Source organism: Homarus americanus, unplaced genomic scaffold (assembly GCF_018991925.1).
Source record: "Homarus americanus isolate GMGI-L3 unplaced genomic scaffold, GMGI_Hamer_2.0 scaffold48220, whole genome shotgun sequence".
In the NCBI taxonomy this organism is placed as follows: domain Eukaryota; kingdom Metazoa; phylum Arthropoda; class Malacostraca; order Decapoda; family Nephropidae; genus Homarus; species Homarus americanus.
In genome coordinates, this window is record NW_024755060.1 from 3,214,514 (window position 1) to 3,234,638 (window position 20,125).

Here is a 20,125-nt window from a genome sequence, read left to right on the forward strand (position 1 = left end):
GTCATTTCACCATAAAATTTTAGTTCACTTGGTGTAATTCAAGATTATTTTCTTTAAATCAACACTGCACTGCACTATACATTGTCAATATGTAAAATAAATTTCAGAATGACCAATAATTGTACTGTAAAAACGTAAAAATAGTTTATGTTCAAGAGAGCCTCAAGCAAGATGTTACCTCCACTGACCAGAGATACAAACTGACGCCTTGGTGGGTGAGTCAAGTGGCTGATTGGCGCACCAAAAACTAGTTTCCTGTACTGCAATTACGTTAAATAAGTGTTAAAATGACTAAAAAATTTAATATAAAACTTGGAAAATTATTGAATAGTACAACCTTCTTGATGTTTACTCAAATGGGAACAAATTTAAGCCCTAGAACCGATTACTGTATTGGCGGACTAATATTCCAGCTGGTGAGCAAGTGAAAACGTGATGAGAGGAATTCGTAAGGAATTCGTTAACCGAATTGAATATTCTTATGGAAGGTAATTCGTTAACCGAAATTTCGTTAACTGAGGGACCACTGTATGTAATTTTATCAAGATTTATCTTATCCACATATCCATTGTGGATCTACATGAAATATTTACACAAATGAATCATGGATTATACAAATTTTTCCGAGAAATCCATGACATACCCCTGGCAACATGCTTATTTACACACACAGGCTCAGCATCAGAATATATAAAGGTGCTTTAGGGTTCCATGGGGCAAGTTGCTGCTAGGTTTATTTTCAATTTAATAATGCTCTGTGGAAAAGGCCCGCCAAGCTCCAACTATTGTTTACCACTCATTTACAAGTTGGAAAATGAAGAACATACTGTCGACTGATAATGTTAGCATTTTAAAATAAAAGGATTTCTGGATGAATAACAAATGTACAATATAACATTTCTAAATGAATAACTAATTTATATTATTTCCTTTCAGTGAAAAACTAGGAATTACAGGTGTTTAAAAAATTTCTACTTCAATTAGCAACTGCATAATCTGAGTTCTATAAAATGAATGAAACTGTATAAATGAATAATGTTTGTAGTCAGCAATGTATAATCTTTCCTTCCAGATTGAAAAATGAAGAGTCACAGCTATACCAGGGATTGAAAGAGTTCCGCACCAACCACCGCCTCCTTATCACAGGAACCCCATTACAGAACTCACTCAAGGAGCTCTGGGCCCTGTTACACTTCATCATGCCAGAGAAATTCGACGACTGGGACTATTTTGAATCGCAGCACGATGGCGAGAATATGAAGAAGGGATTCCATCGCCTACATCGTCAGCTGGAGCCGTTCCTGCTGCGTCGAGTGAAGAAGGACGTGGAGAAGTCTTTACCGTCTAAAGTTGAGCAGATTTTGAGAGTGGACATGATGCAACAGCAGAAACAGTATTATAAGTGGATATTGACCAAGAACTATGACATGTTAAAGAAAGGTGAGAGAAAGAAAGAAAAGGGAGGGAAGGAGAAGGAGAAAGTGAGATGGAGAAGGGAAAAAAGAGAGGGAAAGGGGAAAATAAGAGAGGAGAAGGGGAGAGGGAGAGGGAAGGAGTAAGATAGAGGGAGAAGAGAGAGAGACTTATTGTCAAAAGTTGAGCAAAATGCATATAAATCCTATACAGTATATGCAAATATTTGGGAAAAAATGAAATATTAAAGAAAGGTAAGAGAAAGAGAGAAATCTGTACCATCCAGAGCAATAAATAAAGTTGCTATCTATCTATATATATCTATCTATCTATCTATCTATCTATCTATCTATCTATCTATCTATCTATCTATCTATCTATCTATCTCTAAAGTATAGTACTATATATTTACAGGCAGCAGAGGGTCAACATCATCATTTGTCAACATTATGATGGAATTGAAGAAATGTTGCAACCACTGTTTCCTTACTAAACAGCCTGAAGAAGTTAACAACTGTGACATACTTCAGGTGGGTCTCACATTCATCATATAATGTGTATACTGTATGTGTATAATGAATTGTAATAATTTAATGATTGTAAGGAAAAAAATATACAGAAAACCCTCGAAAGTTCAGATTTCAGATAGTCCGGACCCTTCCTAAGCAAGAACCATTTATTCAAACCCATAAGTATTTGTCGTTTGAAATTGCCGCCAGTGAGTAACCCCTTGACCTCTTTCCTGCTATCAGACCTGTGAGTGAGCAGCTTATTTCCCCACTCTCAGAAAGGACCTGCTTTAAGTTCAACACACACACACTCAAACAATGGCAATGGTAATCCTCCCAGGATGAAAGCATATGTCTCACACACACACACACACACACACACATACATATCTCTAAACTTCCCTCTTATGGTTTCTCTCCCCCACTTTGTTCTTTAATTTCTAGCTTCCTTGAGAACCGATCCATGGCAGTTGTTGTCGAGGGATCGATCTCTCGCTCTTTCTCTACCAATAGTGGTGTTCCACAGGGTTCTGTTCTTTCACCTACTCTCTTCCTTCTTTTTATCAATGATTTACTTCACACTACGACTAATTCTATCCAATCTTATGCTGATGATTCTACTCTTCATTCTTCTTCACATTTTCCCTTCCCCCCCTAATTCTCTAACTAGATCTGTTTCTAGAGCTGATATTACATCTATCAATGTGGATCTGTGTAGCATCTCTGAATGGGGAGGAAGAAACTTGGTTAAATTCAATAGTAATAAAACTCAGTATTTACCAGTTGCACTTTCCAAATTAGATAATCTCCCACCAATCACATTTCAAGCGGCAACCATTCTGCCAAATTCTAAAATAGATATGCTGGGCCTCACCATTTCCTCTAATATGTCATGGAAGCCACACATCCTCAACATAGCTAAAGCTGCCTCCCGAAAGTTGGGAATACTGTGCAGATGCCATAGCTATTTCACCCCTGAGCAGTTGCTTCAAGTATATAAGGGATTCATTCATCCTAACTTGGAGTATTGCTCTCATATCTGGGGTGACTCTTCTGCCCAACTGTTTGGTAGGGTGGAATCAAAGGCATTTCGTCTTAATAACTCTCTTTCTTTAGTTGATAATCTCTCTTCCCTTTCTCTTCGTCGCAATGTTGCTTCACTCTCTCTCTTTTACAGTTATTTGAAAATATAGGCTATTGGATGCCACGTTGGCGTTGCGAGGCTGAGTGTAAGTTTTTTCGCCTTTTATGTTCGGTGCCACAATGGCGTCGTGCGAGGCTGGGAGGGTTAAGTGCACAGTGACCCCCCATGAACCCACAAAAGAACTTGCTAAAAGTCCCAACAATTGGCAAGTCGTCTTTCTCCCAAAATTGTTGTTGACTTTCGAGGGTTTACTGCAAGGCAGAGAGTAGGATTGGTGAAGGAAATTGAGAGAAGGATTGACTGATAGAACCACAGAGACAGCGGAAAGTTGATTTTATTTGACAAACTTCTCTTTAAGATTGAGAGAGATTGGCCATACTGTCTTAATTTATCTATCTATCTCTGTGAAGTAATTGACATCAATGATTGATTTCTTTTGCCAGCAACTCCTTAGAGGCAGCGGAAAGTTGATGCTGCTGGACAAACTCCTGGTAAGACTGAAAGAGACCGGCCACCGCGTCCTCATATTCTCCCAGATGGTCAGGATGCTGGACATCCTGGCCCAGTATCTGCAGTACCGTCGATTTCCGTTCCAGCGGCTAGACGGATCGATCAAGGGCGAGGTCCGCCGGCAAGCTCTTGATCATTTCAATGCTGATGGATCGATTGTACGTTGATAGAGTTTGTGTTTTGGTGCCTGAGAATATTAGCCTAAAGTACAGTGTAAAGATATTCAGCCCTAGATTAATGTATAGACAGATAGCTAAATATTTAACCCAAGTTGGATTGATTGATTGATATGTTCACATCTCAATATTGAATAGATAGATAGATAAAGAAAAAGATAGATAGATAGATTAATTAATTTTGGGTATTTTCAGGACTTCTGCTTCCTGCTGTCAACACGAGCAGGTGGACTAGGGATCAACTTGGCCACTGCTGATACTGTTATCATATTCGACTCTGATTGGAACCCCCAGAATGATCTCCAGGCCCAGGCCAGAGCACATCGCATTGGCCAGAAGAACCAGGTATATATCTATCTATCTACCTATCCATCTTTCTTTCTTTTTATCTATCTATATCTATATATTTATCTATATAGCTTGTTTAGCTTTATTAACATGCTGTTTATCTATAACATATCTATAAGTCATTAAACATTTATGACAGTATGTTCTTCACAGGTAAACATCCATTGCCTCATTACAAAGGACAATGTTGAAAATAATGCATCATAACATGATCATTCACTAACAGCATGTTTTTTAGTTGCATATAATACTTGTTCTTTATATATAAATGTTCTAAACAGCTAAAACAAACTGTTCTTCACAGGTGAACATCTATCGCCTTGTTACAAAAAATAGCATCGAGGAAAACATTATAGAACGAGCGAAACAGAAGATGGTTCTGGACCATCTTGTTATTCAGTCAATGGACACTTCTGGCCGCACTGTGTTTAATAAGAAGATGTCAAGTGAGTGTGTGTGTGTGTGTGTGTACTAAAATAATGATAATAAACGGTTTATTAATAGAGTTGCAGTCAAATTGCTGTGGATCAATTGACTGATAAATACTAGCAAATGCCCATTCAAAAACAGTCTTCACAGAGTAGACTGGGTATGGGGGTAATGGCAACTGGCCTGAGGTCTTTAGAGGACTGTGGGGTGGGGACCTTGGGGATAGGGGTAACAAATGCGGTTTTCCATTCATTAGGCCATTTGCTTTGTCTGAGTGATGCATTAATAATGGAACAGAGGGGGGTGGCAAGTTTGACTGCAAACTCCTTGTAAATTTTGATTGGAAGGTCAATTGGGGTTGTAGAGCATTTGGATTTAAATTTCAGGAGTTTGTTGGCAATTTTAAATGTATGAACACTGGGAGGGGGGCAAGGGGAAGGTAAGTAGGCCAGGAGAAGAGTGAGGTCAAGACTGGGTAGGGTATGCCATATGGTAGAGATAAAAGGAAATGTGGGAGACTGACGGTTAAGACCACAGAAATCTTTAACCTTAGAGTACCACTGACCGATACCGACCTCGTTGAGGCAGTGCACTTTCTTGGAATAATAAGACTTCTTGGCTGATTTGATTTCCCTGCTGACCTGGTTACGTAGACTTTTGTACAGGCAGTTGTTGATGTAGTATGCCTTGTTGTGCTGCTCAATTAGTCTTTTGATACGGGGTGTAATCCACGGGACATCATCTGGGTGGATCCTCAGTGTCTTGGCTGGAAAGAAGTGGTGGTAGACCACAGTAGAGACTGGTGGGTGCTCCTCCCCACGGGAGGCAGCGGCCTGGGGGGATGGGGGTGGAGATTGTGGTTGCCGATATCAGTCATGATGAAGTCCAGGGTGGCATTCTCATGTGTAGGAAAGTCAACTATCTGTGCAAGGTGGAGGTGTTGGGTGATGTTGCTGATGTCTAACTCATTAAAGTCACCACATATCACTGGCTTTGCACATGGAAATCTGGATCTCAGGGAGTCAGCAGTGTCTATTATATGAGTAACCAGTACATTGGCAGTAGTTGAGCACGGGGGATGATAAGCCACACAAACAATGAGGGAGGCAAGCTGGCGGGGGTGGGAAGTGGGAGTAACCTTAACCCACAAAGCTTCAACATCTTCAGGAACATTAACACCTTGGGGTGATGGTTTAAGGTCACTGCGACAGTACAGCACTACACCACCACCTCTTCTGTCTTTTCTAAGTGGTGAAATAACTCATAGTTTTCTATGGCACAGATCTCGGGAACAATTTGTGTGTATGTGTGTGTAATAATAATTAGCGGTTTATTGAAAAAGTCGGTAGCCCGAAGGCTGAAAATATACTTTGGACAAAAATGACTTATTACATACAAATACATGGGGTGGGTGGGTTGTTTAACAAAAGCTTTCATTACTGAAAGAAGAAGGAACATGAATTGAACATACAACTTATTATACTGTAGTTTACAGTTGATGGCCCGGGCCTGGACTGGTCATGGGGACACCCGGTGGTGTGGTGTTCACGTGGTGCAGTAACTCGTCCTCGGGTGTTGATATGAAGGACCTCACGTAGTCATGGGGACACCGGGTGGTGTGGGGTGGTGTCACAGTACCCCACCCTACCAGGTGGTGTTGTGTTATCTCGTAGTCAGGTGTGAAGCCGACCCACTTGTTGTTCCCTGGGTGGACTGATTAGCACCTCCTTGTCAGAAGACGGCGGTCAGTTCCCAGGGGTGCTTGTCCCACTGGTGGGTCACGGCTCTCACTGGTACTGTCTAGTGCTGAATTCACTGGCTTAAACACTGCTCATCACTGTTCAACACTGGTCCCACTTCTTTCCGAAATGAAATTGTCACTTTTGATTATGTTGATATCTTTGTGGTAAGGATGGGTCAGGGAGAGGGACTTGGGGAAAGGGGCAAACATTGGCCAAAGGGGGGCCGCTGCTCACAGGAGCAGCGTCTGAATAGGTCTCGACCCTCCGGTGGTCAGGAATGTAGTGTGTGTGTGTGTGTGTGTGTGTGTGTGTGTGTGTGTGTGTGTGTGTGTGTGTGTGTGTGTGTGCGTGCGTGCGTGCGTGCGTGCGTGCGTGCGTGCGTGCGTGCGTGCGTGCGTGCGTGCGTGCGTGCGTGCGTGCGTGATAATTAATGGTTTATTGAAAAAGTTCTGCAGCCCAAAGGCTGAAAATATACATTTAACATAAATGACTTATTACATACATTGACATTGGTAGTTTAACAAAAGCCTTCATTAAAGAAAGGTAAAGGAACATACAGATTAATGTTTACAGTGGAGGTCACGTAGATCATGTGCGCTGAGGTGTTGAGCAGCAAATATGGTATTGTAGTAAATCCCTCACAGATGGTGTTATGAGGGGCTTGATGTGGTGTAATAATTCCCTCACAGATGGTGTTATGAGGGGCCTCACGTGGTTTAATAATTCCCTCACAGATGGTGTTATGAGGGGCCTCACGTGGTGTAGTAACTCCCTCACAGATGGTGTTATGAGGGGCGTGTGTGTCTGTCTGTCTGTCTGTGTCTGCCAGATACAGGAAAAGTGCAGAAAACAGCTTCAGGACCTGTACATGGCCTTCATTGATCTAACCAAGGCCTTCGACTCGGTCAACATGTTAGCCATTTTGGCTGCCCACCAAAATTCATCGCCATTGTGAGGCAACTCCACAGTGGTATGAATGGCAGTGTCCTGCACAACGGCACCCAGTCTGAGTTCTTCCCCATCCAAACAGGGGTTAAACAAGGATGCGTACTGGCACCAACTCTCTTTTCCATTTTCTTAGCTGCCTTCCTTACTCATATCACTGCCACTTTAGCCGGCGGGGTGGACATCGAGTACCAGATGAAAGGTCTTTTCAACATAAGACGACTCCAGGCAACAACAAAGGTGTCGGCAGCTTCCATTACTGAACTTCAGTATGCAGACGACCTCACCCTCGTCGCTCACACTCAGTGCGACCTACAAGAGATCCTGCACCTACGCAGATGCCCACTTCGGCCTTGAAGTGAATGTACATAAGACTCAGATTCTCTTTCAGCCTTCCCCTGGTTCAACCACACCTCCACCACCTCCACCACCTCCACCAAGCATCCAGCTTAATGGTACTACTCTCTCTAATGTTACCCACTTTCGGTACCTTGGCTCCCATCTGTCCACCACAGCGGATATCGCTGAAGAGATTCAGCATCAGATCAGCTGTGCATCTCAAGCCTTTGGCAGACTCTGTACCCATGTCTTCAGCTGTAGGGAGCTGAAATTATGTACAAAGTTGCACGTGTTTTGAGCAGTGGTCCTCCCCACCCTGCTATATGGCAGTGAGACATGGGTCACATACATGAGGCACTTCAAGGCACTTGAAAACTTTCACCAACATACTCTAGGTTCCATCCTCCGTGTTCGCTGGGAAGACAAGAGAACAAATGCCAGTGTTCTTGCTGACACCAACTGTAGGAGCATCGAGGCTACCATTATCCATGAACAACTACGCTGGACTGGCCATGTTGCCTGCATGAACGACAGTAGATTGCCAAAGCAGCTGCTTTACAGTCACCTAACGAATAGTAAATGTAATGCTGGCAGGCAACTGATGTAGCCCTCCACACGTGCAACGTCTGTGGAAGACCCTGTCGGTCCCATATCGGCCTCTCGAATCACTTCAAAGCTGACCAATGAAGGTGCCATCCTTAATAACTCATATCATTGTATCATTGGTGGAAGATCATTATACTCGATTTTGAGTGACAGCAAAGTAGTAGTAATAGTGTGCATCAGTGTGTGTGTGTGTGTGAGTTAATTTTCTATTTAAACTATGATATATACTACAGAGTACTGTGCTCTATAACTATCAACATGAGTATATTAATGGAATTAATAAACTCACAATAATGTTTTACATTTCAGACTCCAACTCCAACCCCTTTAACCGTGAAGAACTTAATGCCATCTTAAAGTTTGGTGCTGAAGAACTGTTTAAGGATGATGATGATAATGATGAGGAGCCTGTGGTAAGTGAGAGAGAGAATGTGTGTGTAATAAAAGAACTGTTTAAGGATGATGTAATATTGTGCTCACACATGGGAAAATCATAATCTGCAATCATAATTGATTGACAGTTTATGAAGTAATTGTAACGATTACGTTCTCATTTTGGGTAAAGTAATCATAATTGATTACATCCAAAATGTAATCGTAATCATGATTACTTTCACGATTACAAGAGTAAGTACATACTGCTACTTCATTTCCTTTTCTTATAATACCGACCTCATTATTTTCAATAGTCATCTACATTGGGTCCTTCATATGACTCGGCAAACATTCACCATCTATATTATGTCTGTTATACTAGGGTAACAAAATATTGAGTCAGTAAGATTTAAACATTCGTGCTGGTAACTACTGATTAAGCAAACACAGACTATACTAGCATGCAGACTTGGGCTAATCATTTCATCAATTACGTGAAGCTTCAGCAACAGTGAATTTGTTTATTCTTACAAGATTAAACCAGACTGCATAAGTTTAAACTACACGCGAACTGGACGTGTCAACCGTCTCACGGTGAACCACCCAAAAGAAGGTGATGCCATTTTATTTGTGTTTTTGTTTTGTAAACTGAATTCGTAATACTTATGAATTACAATTGTTAAATGTAATGTGCATACGATATCGATACAGCCTACAGTAAGCATACAGTTACCATCGCAAGCAAATATAAACAAACCACGAGTCAGTGTCAGCTGGTACCAGTTGTCCATCAGCGCTTGGTCCAGCGTAATGTTTCAATGCCCTGTGACTGTTGAACAAAACAAAGAATCCATGCCTCTCCTCACCTTGTAGTACTAGTACCTGTTGAGAGAGTATTCAGTGTTGCTGGCCAAATCTTTAGGCCACATAGTGAAAAAACCTTCCAGTCTAGTTTTAATTAAGTTCAACAAATTAATAATAAGTTTTAATTTCTATATACCTGTCCTGAGAAGGTGTAACCACTCAATATTTTCTTACTGTTATTGATGTATAATAATGAACTGTACATTTTATTTGCTTAAATTAATAGCATTAGATAGTTTTTATTCTTGAAACTACAGTATCTCTGATATAATGGACACAGTATGTTTCAAAAGCTCTGAGGTCTAATTCTTGTCTTAAGAAAAAATTAATGTTAAATTTACTACAGGAAAGCCTCCGATAACGATGGTTCTAATAACAACAATTCATATTTAAGACCCTGGTTAATTTAGGACCCATTTTAATTTACACCATTACTTTCTTCATATTTATGACGAAAACATTATAAAAAATAAAATAAAATTACATTTTCATGTAAATAATAACTAAATCTCGATATGTATTATACAAATAAAAAAACACGCTTTGCACGCGGAGGCTGCAGGGCTTGTAAGTGGTGACCCCAGCATCACTAGTATAAACATCGCAGCTGGCGGGCCTTTTGTTTTCACGTATCTGAACAGGAAAAGGAGAAAAGCATTCTCAGGTTTCTTATGGCATTTTTGTGTCCTTCAACATGAGCAAGAGAGCAAGTGTTGGTAGTGCTGGTTCAAAAGCTAATAGAAAGTGTATTAGCTTTTCAAGAAACTAGATGTGTTAAAATGATATGAAAAAGGTGAGAGGTCTGTGGATATTATATGGAGCAAGCAACGAACATATTTTCTGAAGTGAATCCATTAACAGAACAAAGCATTAAAATTAACAGGGACGTGAAAAACGCAAATGACCTCTACATAAAGATGTATAATGAGAAAAGTAAGCAGCTATGCAAGATTCTTTCAACAGCTTTATTATTCAAAGGCCTAAACCATCAACTTCAGCTATACCATCAAATTCAGCATCATAAGCAGCTTCAGTAACAACTTCAGGTTCAGTAACAGTTTCAGCAGGAGACTATAATATCTTTATGAAAAGCTTCAGCTTCAGCCTGAGTTGAACCAGATTGACGAAATCATCTGAGTAAAAACTCGCACAGTATTCATTGGCTGTCCTTATGTTTTAGACTTTATCACCATTTGTGAGTAAAACTTTTGTTTTACGTTAGTATTATTTAAAACATACATGAACATTAATATGTGTTGCCTTCATATTCTTATGTAGAGAAATGACGATGTTTTCACGTATACGCACTTACATACGTTAGCATTCCCAATCCATTTCGTTTTTTCTTACCATTATTGGTCAGCTCTTCTATTGTTCCATTTATTAACAGTAAATAACATTACCTAAAACATACAGGTATTCTTTTTTTTTTCTTCATTAAGTTCACTACAGTTACAACCAGGGTCTCATTTTCTTAGTCTCTTATGTAGAACCATCGACACTGACGAAAACAATGCCGTCTTGTCTCCTCTTGTGTTTTAATATTCTACGTATTATTAATGAATTGTATTGTTCATTTCGCATATATAAACATTAATTAAATCAAATACATATTCAGTAATAAACAATAATAAATCTGTTGTACATATTCTTAAGACAAATGACGCCGCTTCCTTGAGGGCACACGTATACATTGTCGTACCACTATCATTATTTCTTTTTTCTTTAACTGTACATTAAATAACATTAATTAACACATTCATATTTTTTTACATTCATTTTACTACAACAACAACCAGGGTCTTATTTTCTTCAATTTCAGATGGATAACTGACAATATGGATGTAAACATTTAACAACAATAGCATCCCATCTCCTCTTGTGTGACCAAATTAATATTAAGTTACATTGTATAAGGTGCATTCATAACAGTATTTAAAGAACACAGTTTGCATTTTCATTAATTGAATTGTTTTGGGGAAAAGAGGGTAAAAAGCCACACAATAGATATGAGAAGGTCACACTTGGGAACGCATCTCATTATTATTGCTTTATTTTAATGGTAATTAATGATACGATGATTCACCTTACACTGCAATATTGGAGGACACATTACCGTCCTTATTCGAGGCTTTACTGTATTACAGTACAGTATTGTTTTGATAATCTTCATTTACTGAAAGTAATGTCTTAGGTATATCTGAGTATGCAGTACAGTAGCCATACATTTATCACAGCACTAAATTACTATCCTCTTATAAGCATTTGCGTTTATAATATTCCAAAACTTGTGAACACTTAACAGTTATTTAGGTCAAATACATTTCTATATTTAATTTCCATATTAATCTTTTGAAAATTTACTGTAGATCCATCTATTAAAGATTTTGAATTATTTTTGTCTATTAAATGGCCAAACCATTATGTATAATGTCTGCCTTTTTCAACTCTTAGAAAATATCATTTAATTGCACCAGGTTGACAAACAGTACAGTAAATTGAGTTTCTGTAGTACGTTCATTTATTTACCCACAGTCCTTTAGAAGTATTCATGATTAGGCATCATGTAATCAATTACATCCATTTTTACTGTAAAATTAATGAAATTGCCATGTAATCGTAATTGTAGTCATAAAATTACCATGTAATCGTAATCGATTACATACATATTTGCTGTAATTGTAATCATAATATTACCATGTAATTGTAATTGATTACATACATTTTTACTGTACAGTAATTGTTATTACAGTCAAAATCATAAAATTACCATGTACAGTACTTGTAATCGTAATCAATTACATTATAGATGTAATCGTCCCATGTCTGATTGTACTTAAATGCGACTTACTATAATATTGTACTTAAATGAAACTTACTGTAATATTGTACTGAAGTAATATTGTTACAAGAGAGTAGAGACACAAGATTATATTGTTTTAGCCTAAGTAATATGATATGATTTCTCTATTGCTATATTATTTATGCTTCTATAAGCTCTTCCCTCTCTTGTAGTGTGACATCGACGAGATTCTCAAGAGAGCCGAGACACGTGAGGATGCTCCCTCTATGGTAGGGGAGGAGTTACTCTCAGCGTTTAAAGTCGCCTCATTTGCCTTAGATGAAGATGAGGAAGTCTCCAAGCTTGACTCAATTGCTGATGAAAACACCAAGGATTGGGTAAGATTAAATAAAGTTTTTTATTTAATATCTCACCACTTACCAGCACCTTTACTAGCAGTTGGTCTGTCCAGTGTTAGTACAGGAGGAAACCTGCCATGTTTAGTAGTGAGGGTCACACTGGATAACACCTTTCTCATGGTTTTTGGGGGTCTAAGCAGGACTTCAATCCATGACTTATTGGTTAGAGATGTGTATTGCAGTTTATCTAACATTATTTAAGTTTTCTAAGGTCCGACAATGTCTATATTAAGCTGTGTAAGGGCTAAGGCTATCTATTTCAGCTGTTATTTTAGCTTAGATAAAGATGAGGAGTTGTTGACGCTTTACTGCTAAAAAAAATACCAGTTATTGGGTAGGATTTTTGTTTATGGTGTTTTCTTGTTTCTTATGTGGTTATCAGCTTATACATGGATCAAACACAACTACAGTGACTTATTTGTGTGTGTGTATATATATATATACTGTATATAATTTTAATTGAATAATACAAAATAAGTACTGTAAGTTGTATTTAAATACAGAATAATTGTCATTAAGGATTGTAATAGATTATGGAACAAAATTTTATCGATGTACAGGTAATTATAATTATGTTTACAATCAGTTACGTATATAAAAATAATACTAATTTAAAAAAAAAACAGCAATACATTTAACTATAGATGATTTTATTTAATTTTAGGATGAAATTATACCCGACGATTACCGGACAAAAGTTGAGGAGGAAGAACGTCAAAAGGAAATGGCTGACTTATATTTACCTCCTAGAAAACGGAAAGCAGTTAACCAAAGTGGCCAAAAGGTATGTTGAATTATGTTATATTGTACGGTACATTACTGTATAGGAAATGGGTTATGGACTTTGAGATTAAGTCATTTAGTCAGAAAGTGGGAGGAACAATATTCTTCACAACAGGAGGAAAAAAGTCCCGTTATTAATTTTTTTTTTGTGATAGAATATGATAGAAAACTGGTATTGTTAGGAGAGAGAATGGCTTAAAATTATAGAAAAACAGTCAATCAATAAGAAAATGGCTTAACCCTTAGGCCCTGGGTCACGTTCTAGAACATCCGCCTATTCCTGCCACTTTTTTATTTATCCGCGCGTGGGGGGGGGGGGGTTACTGCCAACAGCACCCTAACCCAGGGCTTAAGGGTTAAAATTATAGAAAAACAGTCAATGCATCAATTAGAAAACATGAAGATTAATCCATTTTCTTCACTGTAGGAGGAAGAAAAACCCCGGATGAAGAGGAAGAAAGATGACAGTGAGTCAAGCAACGATGACACGGACGATGATAGACCCAAGAAGAGAGGGCGACCTCGGATATACCACAAAGAGACCAAAGGATTTACGGATGTTGAGGTAGGATTCAATAAAATTTAAGAATGTTTAGGTAGGATTTATAGACATTTATGGACATCGAGGTAGAATGTTTTGGTATTGTGGAAGGATATACAGGGGGTCTCCTGTTACGAACGAGTTCCATTCCCGAGGACGTTCTTAAGTTGGAAATGTACGTAAGTCGGAACACATACCTTATGTGCAGTATATCATAGCTCAAGACCTTTTATACATCTCGAATCACTTAATTTAAGAGAAAAGAAGAAATTGAATGACAAAATACAGTAAAGGAAAGTAGAAATTAAAGTTTAACATTTACTTTGAAACCTTGGGCTGGCTTGCATGTAGAGATGGGCATTTGTAGGAAACACAGAAGCTTTATTGGGATGAAACTGAAGATGGTGATAATGATGTAGATTTTAACTGGATTGGTTCTGGAGAATCTGGTGAGGTAGAATTAACTGGTTCTGGTGTTGCTGGGAGTTGCTCTGTAGATGCTGCAGAGGTTGATGGGACTGGTTTTGGCTGCCTTTTGACTTTCTTAAAAAACTTTTCAAGGGATGGTTGAACTGAAACTTTCTTCTTTTCCTCATAAATCTGTTTGTAGCATCATAGACATTCAGTAATACCTCTGTGAATCTTGCTATGTTGGGATCTTGCTCTTCAAATTTAAACAATCCTTCTTCAATAAGACTGAAACCATCTGCCATATCTTTTGTAATGAATTGCTTTGGTTTTGGAGTTTCAACTTCCTTTACGTCCTCTGACAAAATGTGCTTCACCGGTTCAATCAGGTCCCCATTGCTTAATTCTTCAGCATGAGACTCAAGCAACTGTGTGATATCATCCTCATGAATATCAAGCTGGAGTTTGTTTCCAAAGTCTACCACTGTCTGTGTCACTTCCCCAACATCATTTTCAAAGTCCCTGAAATCATGAACAAACTGTGGGCAGAGTTTTTTCCAAACACCATTCATGTTGATTTCTTTTACCTCAGCCCATGAATCTGCAATGATTTTCACAGCATCAAAAATATTTTATGACATCCAAAATTCCTAGAGCAAATGTCTTTCTCAGGTAAGATGCTTTTAATGAAGCAATAACTCCTTGGTCCATCATCTAAAAGTGCAGGAAGGCCACAGGTGCATTGTCAAGAACCAATAAAATCTTAAAAGGTATTAACTTTGATATACAATATTGCTCCACTTCAGGCACAAAATGGTTGAGGTACAAGTTTTCAAAAAGAGCCAATGTCACCCAAGCCTTCTTATTAGATTGCCAGATAACTGGAAGTGCTGCCTTCAAAACACCCTTCAAAGCTCTAGGATTTTCTGACTGGTAGACAAGCAAAGGTTTTAGTTTGTAGTCCCCAACAGCTTCCCCCTCCCCCCCCCAGCAGTAAGGTCAACCTCTCCTTGGCAGCTTTATGCCCTGGTGCCGTTTTTTCACGAATAAACTCATTAAGAAAAACATCATTACTTCAGGACGAAATCGAACAGGTTTGCAACAGCCAATCAGCTCTAACTCTTGAGAAGTGGGTGGGGCATCTTTTCTCAGCTGGGAAAAAATGCACTATAGCAACAAAATCTTCCCCATCACTTTCACCACCAAGTTTAGCCTTCAAATCAGCGTGCAAGCTTCTTGCCTTTTCCTGAATCAAGGCTATACTTAGAGGCTGATGTTGTTGATTTTGATCATCCACCCATATCACTAACAATCTTACTATTTCAATTAACAATCCACTTCTTTGTTTTGCTATCACAGTTGAGTGCATTGGTGTAGATCCTTTAACATGTTCAAGAATTTTCTGTTTGTCTTTCAAAATTGTTCCAATTGTTGACTGACTGAAGCCCAACGCTTTACCGATCACAAAGGATGTCTCGCCTTTTTCAGAACGTTTAATTACATCATATTTCACTTCCATTGTAATTGTTTTCCCTTTCTTGGATGCACTACTATTACTTGCATCAGGTTTGTGTTTGGGAGCCATGATGAGGGCCGGAAAAGAGAGTTAATAAGCAAAAAACAACAGTTTGCACTTGATCTCGTACGTTAATGTGGTGAGGGTAATGAGTACTGACGCTCCCTAAGGCGTGTGGCTGGGCATGGCGTATCACTCTCCTTGCGCCGCCACCCCCTATGCTGCACAAACTAGTTCTCGTACGTAAATACTACGAACCATTTGTACTTATATTGGATTCTTGACCTTATGGGACCTTGTTCTTATAATGGCTGGTGTTGGTAAGACAGGGACCCCATGTATAGATATTAAGGGAGGATTTATGGATATTGAGGAAGGATTTATGAATATTGAGGGATTTGTGGATATTGAAGGAGTTATGGATATTATGGAATGATTTATTGATATTGAAGAAGGATTTATGGATATTAAGGAAGGATTTATTGATATTGAGGAAGGATTTATGGATATCGAGGAAGGAATTATGGATATCGAGGAAGGATTTAAAGATATCAAGGAAGGATTTATGGATATTCAGGAAGGATTTATGGATATCGAGGATATAACATAAGTTGTTGATCTACTTACTCTATTCAGCCGGGGCAGTACTGGAATTAATTATAGGTGGGTCACTTGACTCTATATACTCTGGTACCCATCCATCTGTTATGGGGGCCTTTTTAAGGTTAATGTATTAATTAGGAAAGGAAATAGAAAGAGATATCTTCCAAGTTAAATTAATTCAGCAAAGACATGATATGAAGTCATCTGCATTCGTCCTATTTCTAACTAGTTACAGTGGGGGGGAAAAAGGAATTTACTATACACCCGCACGACTGCAGAAAAACATTAAAATACACATTACAAAGCCTCAGTACGGCACTCACAGGGCCACTTAGGGTAACCTCCGCGCACTATCACTTCAACAGCTAAAACTGTCTGGCTTAACACTGCTTACTCGCTGCCGAACAGACATTCTCAGTGTCCAATCAGAGCAGGTTCTTTTTTCCAAGATCCTTATGTTCTGTTACACAGTATGGGCGGAGCTATCCTAATGGCACCTCATATAGGGAGAATTTATATATTGTAAAGGAAGGATTTATGTGTATTAAGGAAGGAATTTTGGATATTGAGGAAGGATTTATAGATATTGACATAATTTTTTATATTTATATTATATATGTGTGTGTGTGTGTGTGTGTGTGTGTGTGATTTATGTACATTGATCTAGGATTTATGGACAGAAAGGAAAGAAGTTATAGGATTTAAGGACTAAGTACAGTATTTAGGGCATTTACTGACTCTTAAGGTAGGATTTATGGACTTATAGATTGGCTTCATGGACATTAAGAGAAGATTTAATACTATTTTAAAGGTAGTGGGCAGCTACCAAACAGGGAGGTACTACCACCTGGGAAGATATTGGAAGCATAATGTGTTGTTTAATGGTAGACCAAGTCCCAGGTTGATGATCTGACTTTCTGCCTCATTTATACACAATTACAGGGCTTCAATTGTTTCTCTTACTTTGACAACACAATATACATATATTATTTCTCACTACTGAATTTTAATTTTTTTTTATTTCTTTATGGTTCTTTTTTATGACAGTATTATTATTATTAAAATTATTATTATTATTAGTTTTGTTATTTTTCTTATTATTGTTATCATTATCATTATTATTTTATTATTTTTATTATAAAGTTTATTTACAATTAAATGTTTTTATTATTATTATTATTATTATTATTATTATTATTATTATTACAGGTATTATAATTATTATTATTATTATTATTATTATTATTATTATTATTATTATTATTATTATTATTATTATTATTAAATTTTTGCCCCCTGGGCCCCAATATCGGTCAGTGACCTGTGCCCGGGTGGGCTAATCCCCCCAAAAAAAGAAAAGAAAAAAAAAGGATTTGAGATATTTTTAGACAGTACTCGTTGATGTCTAACGTAATTGAGCTTAAAATTTAATGTAATTTGGTTTCAGTTCATCTTAATTTTGCTAATTTTGTGTGATAAGCTGGACATTTAATATAATTCAGCTTAACATGAAAGAAAATATATCTACTCTAGCATAATTTAGCTAATTTAGTGTACCTCTGCATAACATATTACATAATTTAGTTTAATATAGCTGACCTAACATATATCTAGGCAATGTAACATACACCATAATCCCTGACAGGTTAGACGGTTCTACAAGAGCTTCAAGAAGTTCTGTAACCCTCAAAGACGCCTGGACACCATTGCCGTGGATGCAGATCTCCGGGAGAAACCCATGACAGACCTGCGCAAATTGGCGGAGACCATCATTGAGCGGTGCCAAGAGTCCATGAGGGAACAAGAAGCCACAAAGGAAACGGACAAGACTTCTGACATCAATGGTGAAAGTACGTTGAAGTGTATGTGTTTGGTATTTAAACCTAACCTAACTGAAAGGTGGCTATGCAGTGTAATCTAAGGTAACATAATCAAACCTAACCTAACTGTAGGGTGACTCAATGTAATGTAATCTAAGCTAATGTAATCAAACCTAAACCTTAGCTAACTGTAGGGTGACTCAATGTAATGTAATCAAACCTAACCTAACTGTAGGGTGACTCAATGTAATGTAATCAAACCTAACCTAACTGTAGGGTGACTCAATGTAATGTAATCTAAGCTAATGTAATCAAACCTAAACCTCAGCTAACTGTAGGGTGACTCAATGTAATGTAATCTAAGCTAATGTATCAAACCTAAACCTAAGCTAACTGTAGGGTGACTCAATGTAATGTAATCTAAGCTAATGTAATCAAACCTAAACCTAAGCTAACTGTAGGGTGACTCAATGTAATGTAATCTAAGCTAATGTAATCAAACCTAAACCTGAGCTAACTGTAGGGGACTCAATGTAATGTAATCAAACCTAAACCTAAGCTAACCTAACCAAATATAACCTAATCTAGCCTATTTCTCACAGGTCAGCCAAAGCAGCGAAGACACAGAGGCCCATCATTTAAACTGTCAGGTGTTGCCATCAATGCAAAGACGACCTTGAGCAGCATTGAGGAATTAATGCCACTAGATAATATCGTCCCCCACGCCCCGGTCGAACGTGCCTCTTGGATGCTGAACATCAAGAAGGTCAAAGACGTGCATTGGGACGTACCTTGGGGTATTGCTGACGACTCCAGGTGAGTTTTAGCACCCTAAGTTAGCCATTTTGTGAAGTGGCATATTGTATTTTCTGCACCGGGCACCCTGAGTTGACCCTATTGTGAGAGTGCTCCATGTATTAAGCTCATTGGGATATACCTTTTGTGCCATTGTGGATGATTCTAGATAAGTTTTGGGACCCTGGTTTACTGTTGGTTTGATTGGTTCCTTGTGTGTGGTATTTCATGTCGCAGCACCAATAATAAGTGTGCCTTGTGTATTAGTCTTACTTGTGGATGTGAGTAGGTGTTTATTTGTTAATAAAAGAAATTAGATAGCTTGGTGTTTGGATTTTGATGTGTATTTGGTCAGGCTAGGGTTGAGGTTAAACCCCAGTTCTTTGATATGTTTGGGTGTGTTTAAAAAGAAAAAAATGTCATTAAACCAAATACTTCCCTCATCACAAATGTCCAAACACAAAAACTCTGTAAAACAGCAAAAATTATTTATCTTCTATTGTTACTGCCAAATACCCAAGGGGCACTAAAATGATTTTTTTGCATCAAAATAATGAAACACTTTCTAAATTTTTGTTTTTTATGCCAAACATGCAGGCATACACACAATAAAATACACACAGGCACATCCAAATGCACACCCAAACACATTGAAATGCACACTCAAACACACCTAAACATGGTGTCTTTTTATCTAAGTTTACTTCAAGGATGACTTTAAGGCAGATCCAAGCATATCCAAACACTGTGTTTTTTTATTTAAGGTTACTTCGGGGAATATATGAGTACGGCCTCGGGTCTTGGGAACAGATCAAGGGCGACCCTGCGCTCAACCTCGATGACAAGATCTTACTCGAGGGCGAGTCCAAACCTCAAGGGAAACACTTGGAAAGTCGTGCTCAATACCTCCTCAAGCTTATTAAAAAGCACATGGGTCTTGGCCCTATCAAGGTTGGTTTCCAATTTCTGTCACCAGGGGCAACTACTCATTTTCTCATTTCCTATACAGTAAAGCCTCGAATAATGGCGGTAATGTGTCCTCCAATATTGCAGTGTAA

At 38.3% G+C, this 20,125-nt stretch overlaps 1 protein-coding gene across 6 annotated transcripts in view; it reads left to right on the plus strand.

Moving 5' to 3' along the window:
• Window positions 1–20,125, plus strand: part of LOC121856346 (chromodomain-helicase-DNA-binding protein 1-like) — a 102,654-nt gene that overhangs the window by 62,242 nt on the left and 20,287 nt on the right. For all 6 annotated transcript variants that reach the window (XM_042351839.1, XM_042351842.1, XM_042351840.1 and 3 more), the window contains exons 17-28: window positions 1,073–1,440; window positions 1,828–1,943; window positions 3,510–3,734; window positions 3,948–4,097; window positions 4,405–4,546; window positions 8,471–8,574; window positions 12,416–12,580; window positions 13,266–13,385; window positions 13,812–13,949; window positions 18,098–18,302; window positions 18,875–19,088; window positions 19,832–20,018. In XM_042351839.1, coding sequence (XP_042207773.1) covers window positions 1,073–1,440; window positions 1,828–1,943; window positions 3,510–3,734; window positions 3,948–4,097; window positions 4,405–4,546; window positions 8,471–8,574; window positions 12,416–12,580; window positions 13,266–13,385; window positions 13,812–13,949; window positions 18,098–18,302; window positions 18,875–19,088; window positions 19,832–20,018 — 2,134 coding nt within the window. The remainder of the gene's footprint in view (window positions 1–1,072; window positions 1,441–1,827; window positions 1,944–3,509; window positions 3,735–3,947; window positions 4,098–4,404; window positions 4,547–8,470; window positions 8,575–12,415; window positions 12,581–13,265; window positions 13,386–13,811; window positions 13,950–18,097; window positions 18,303–18,874; window positions 19,089–19,831; window positions 20,019–20,125) is intronic.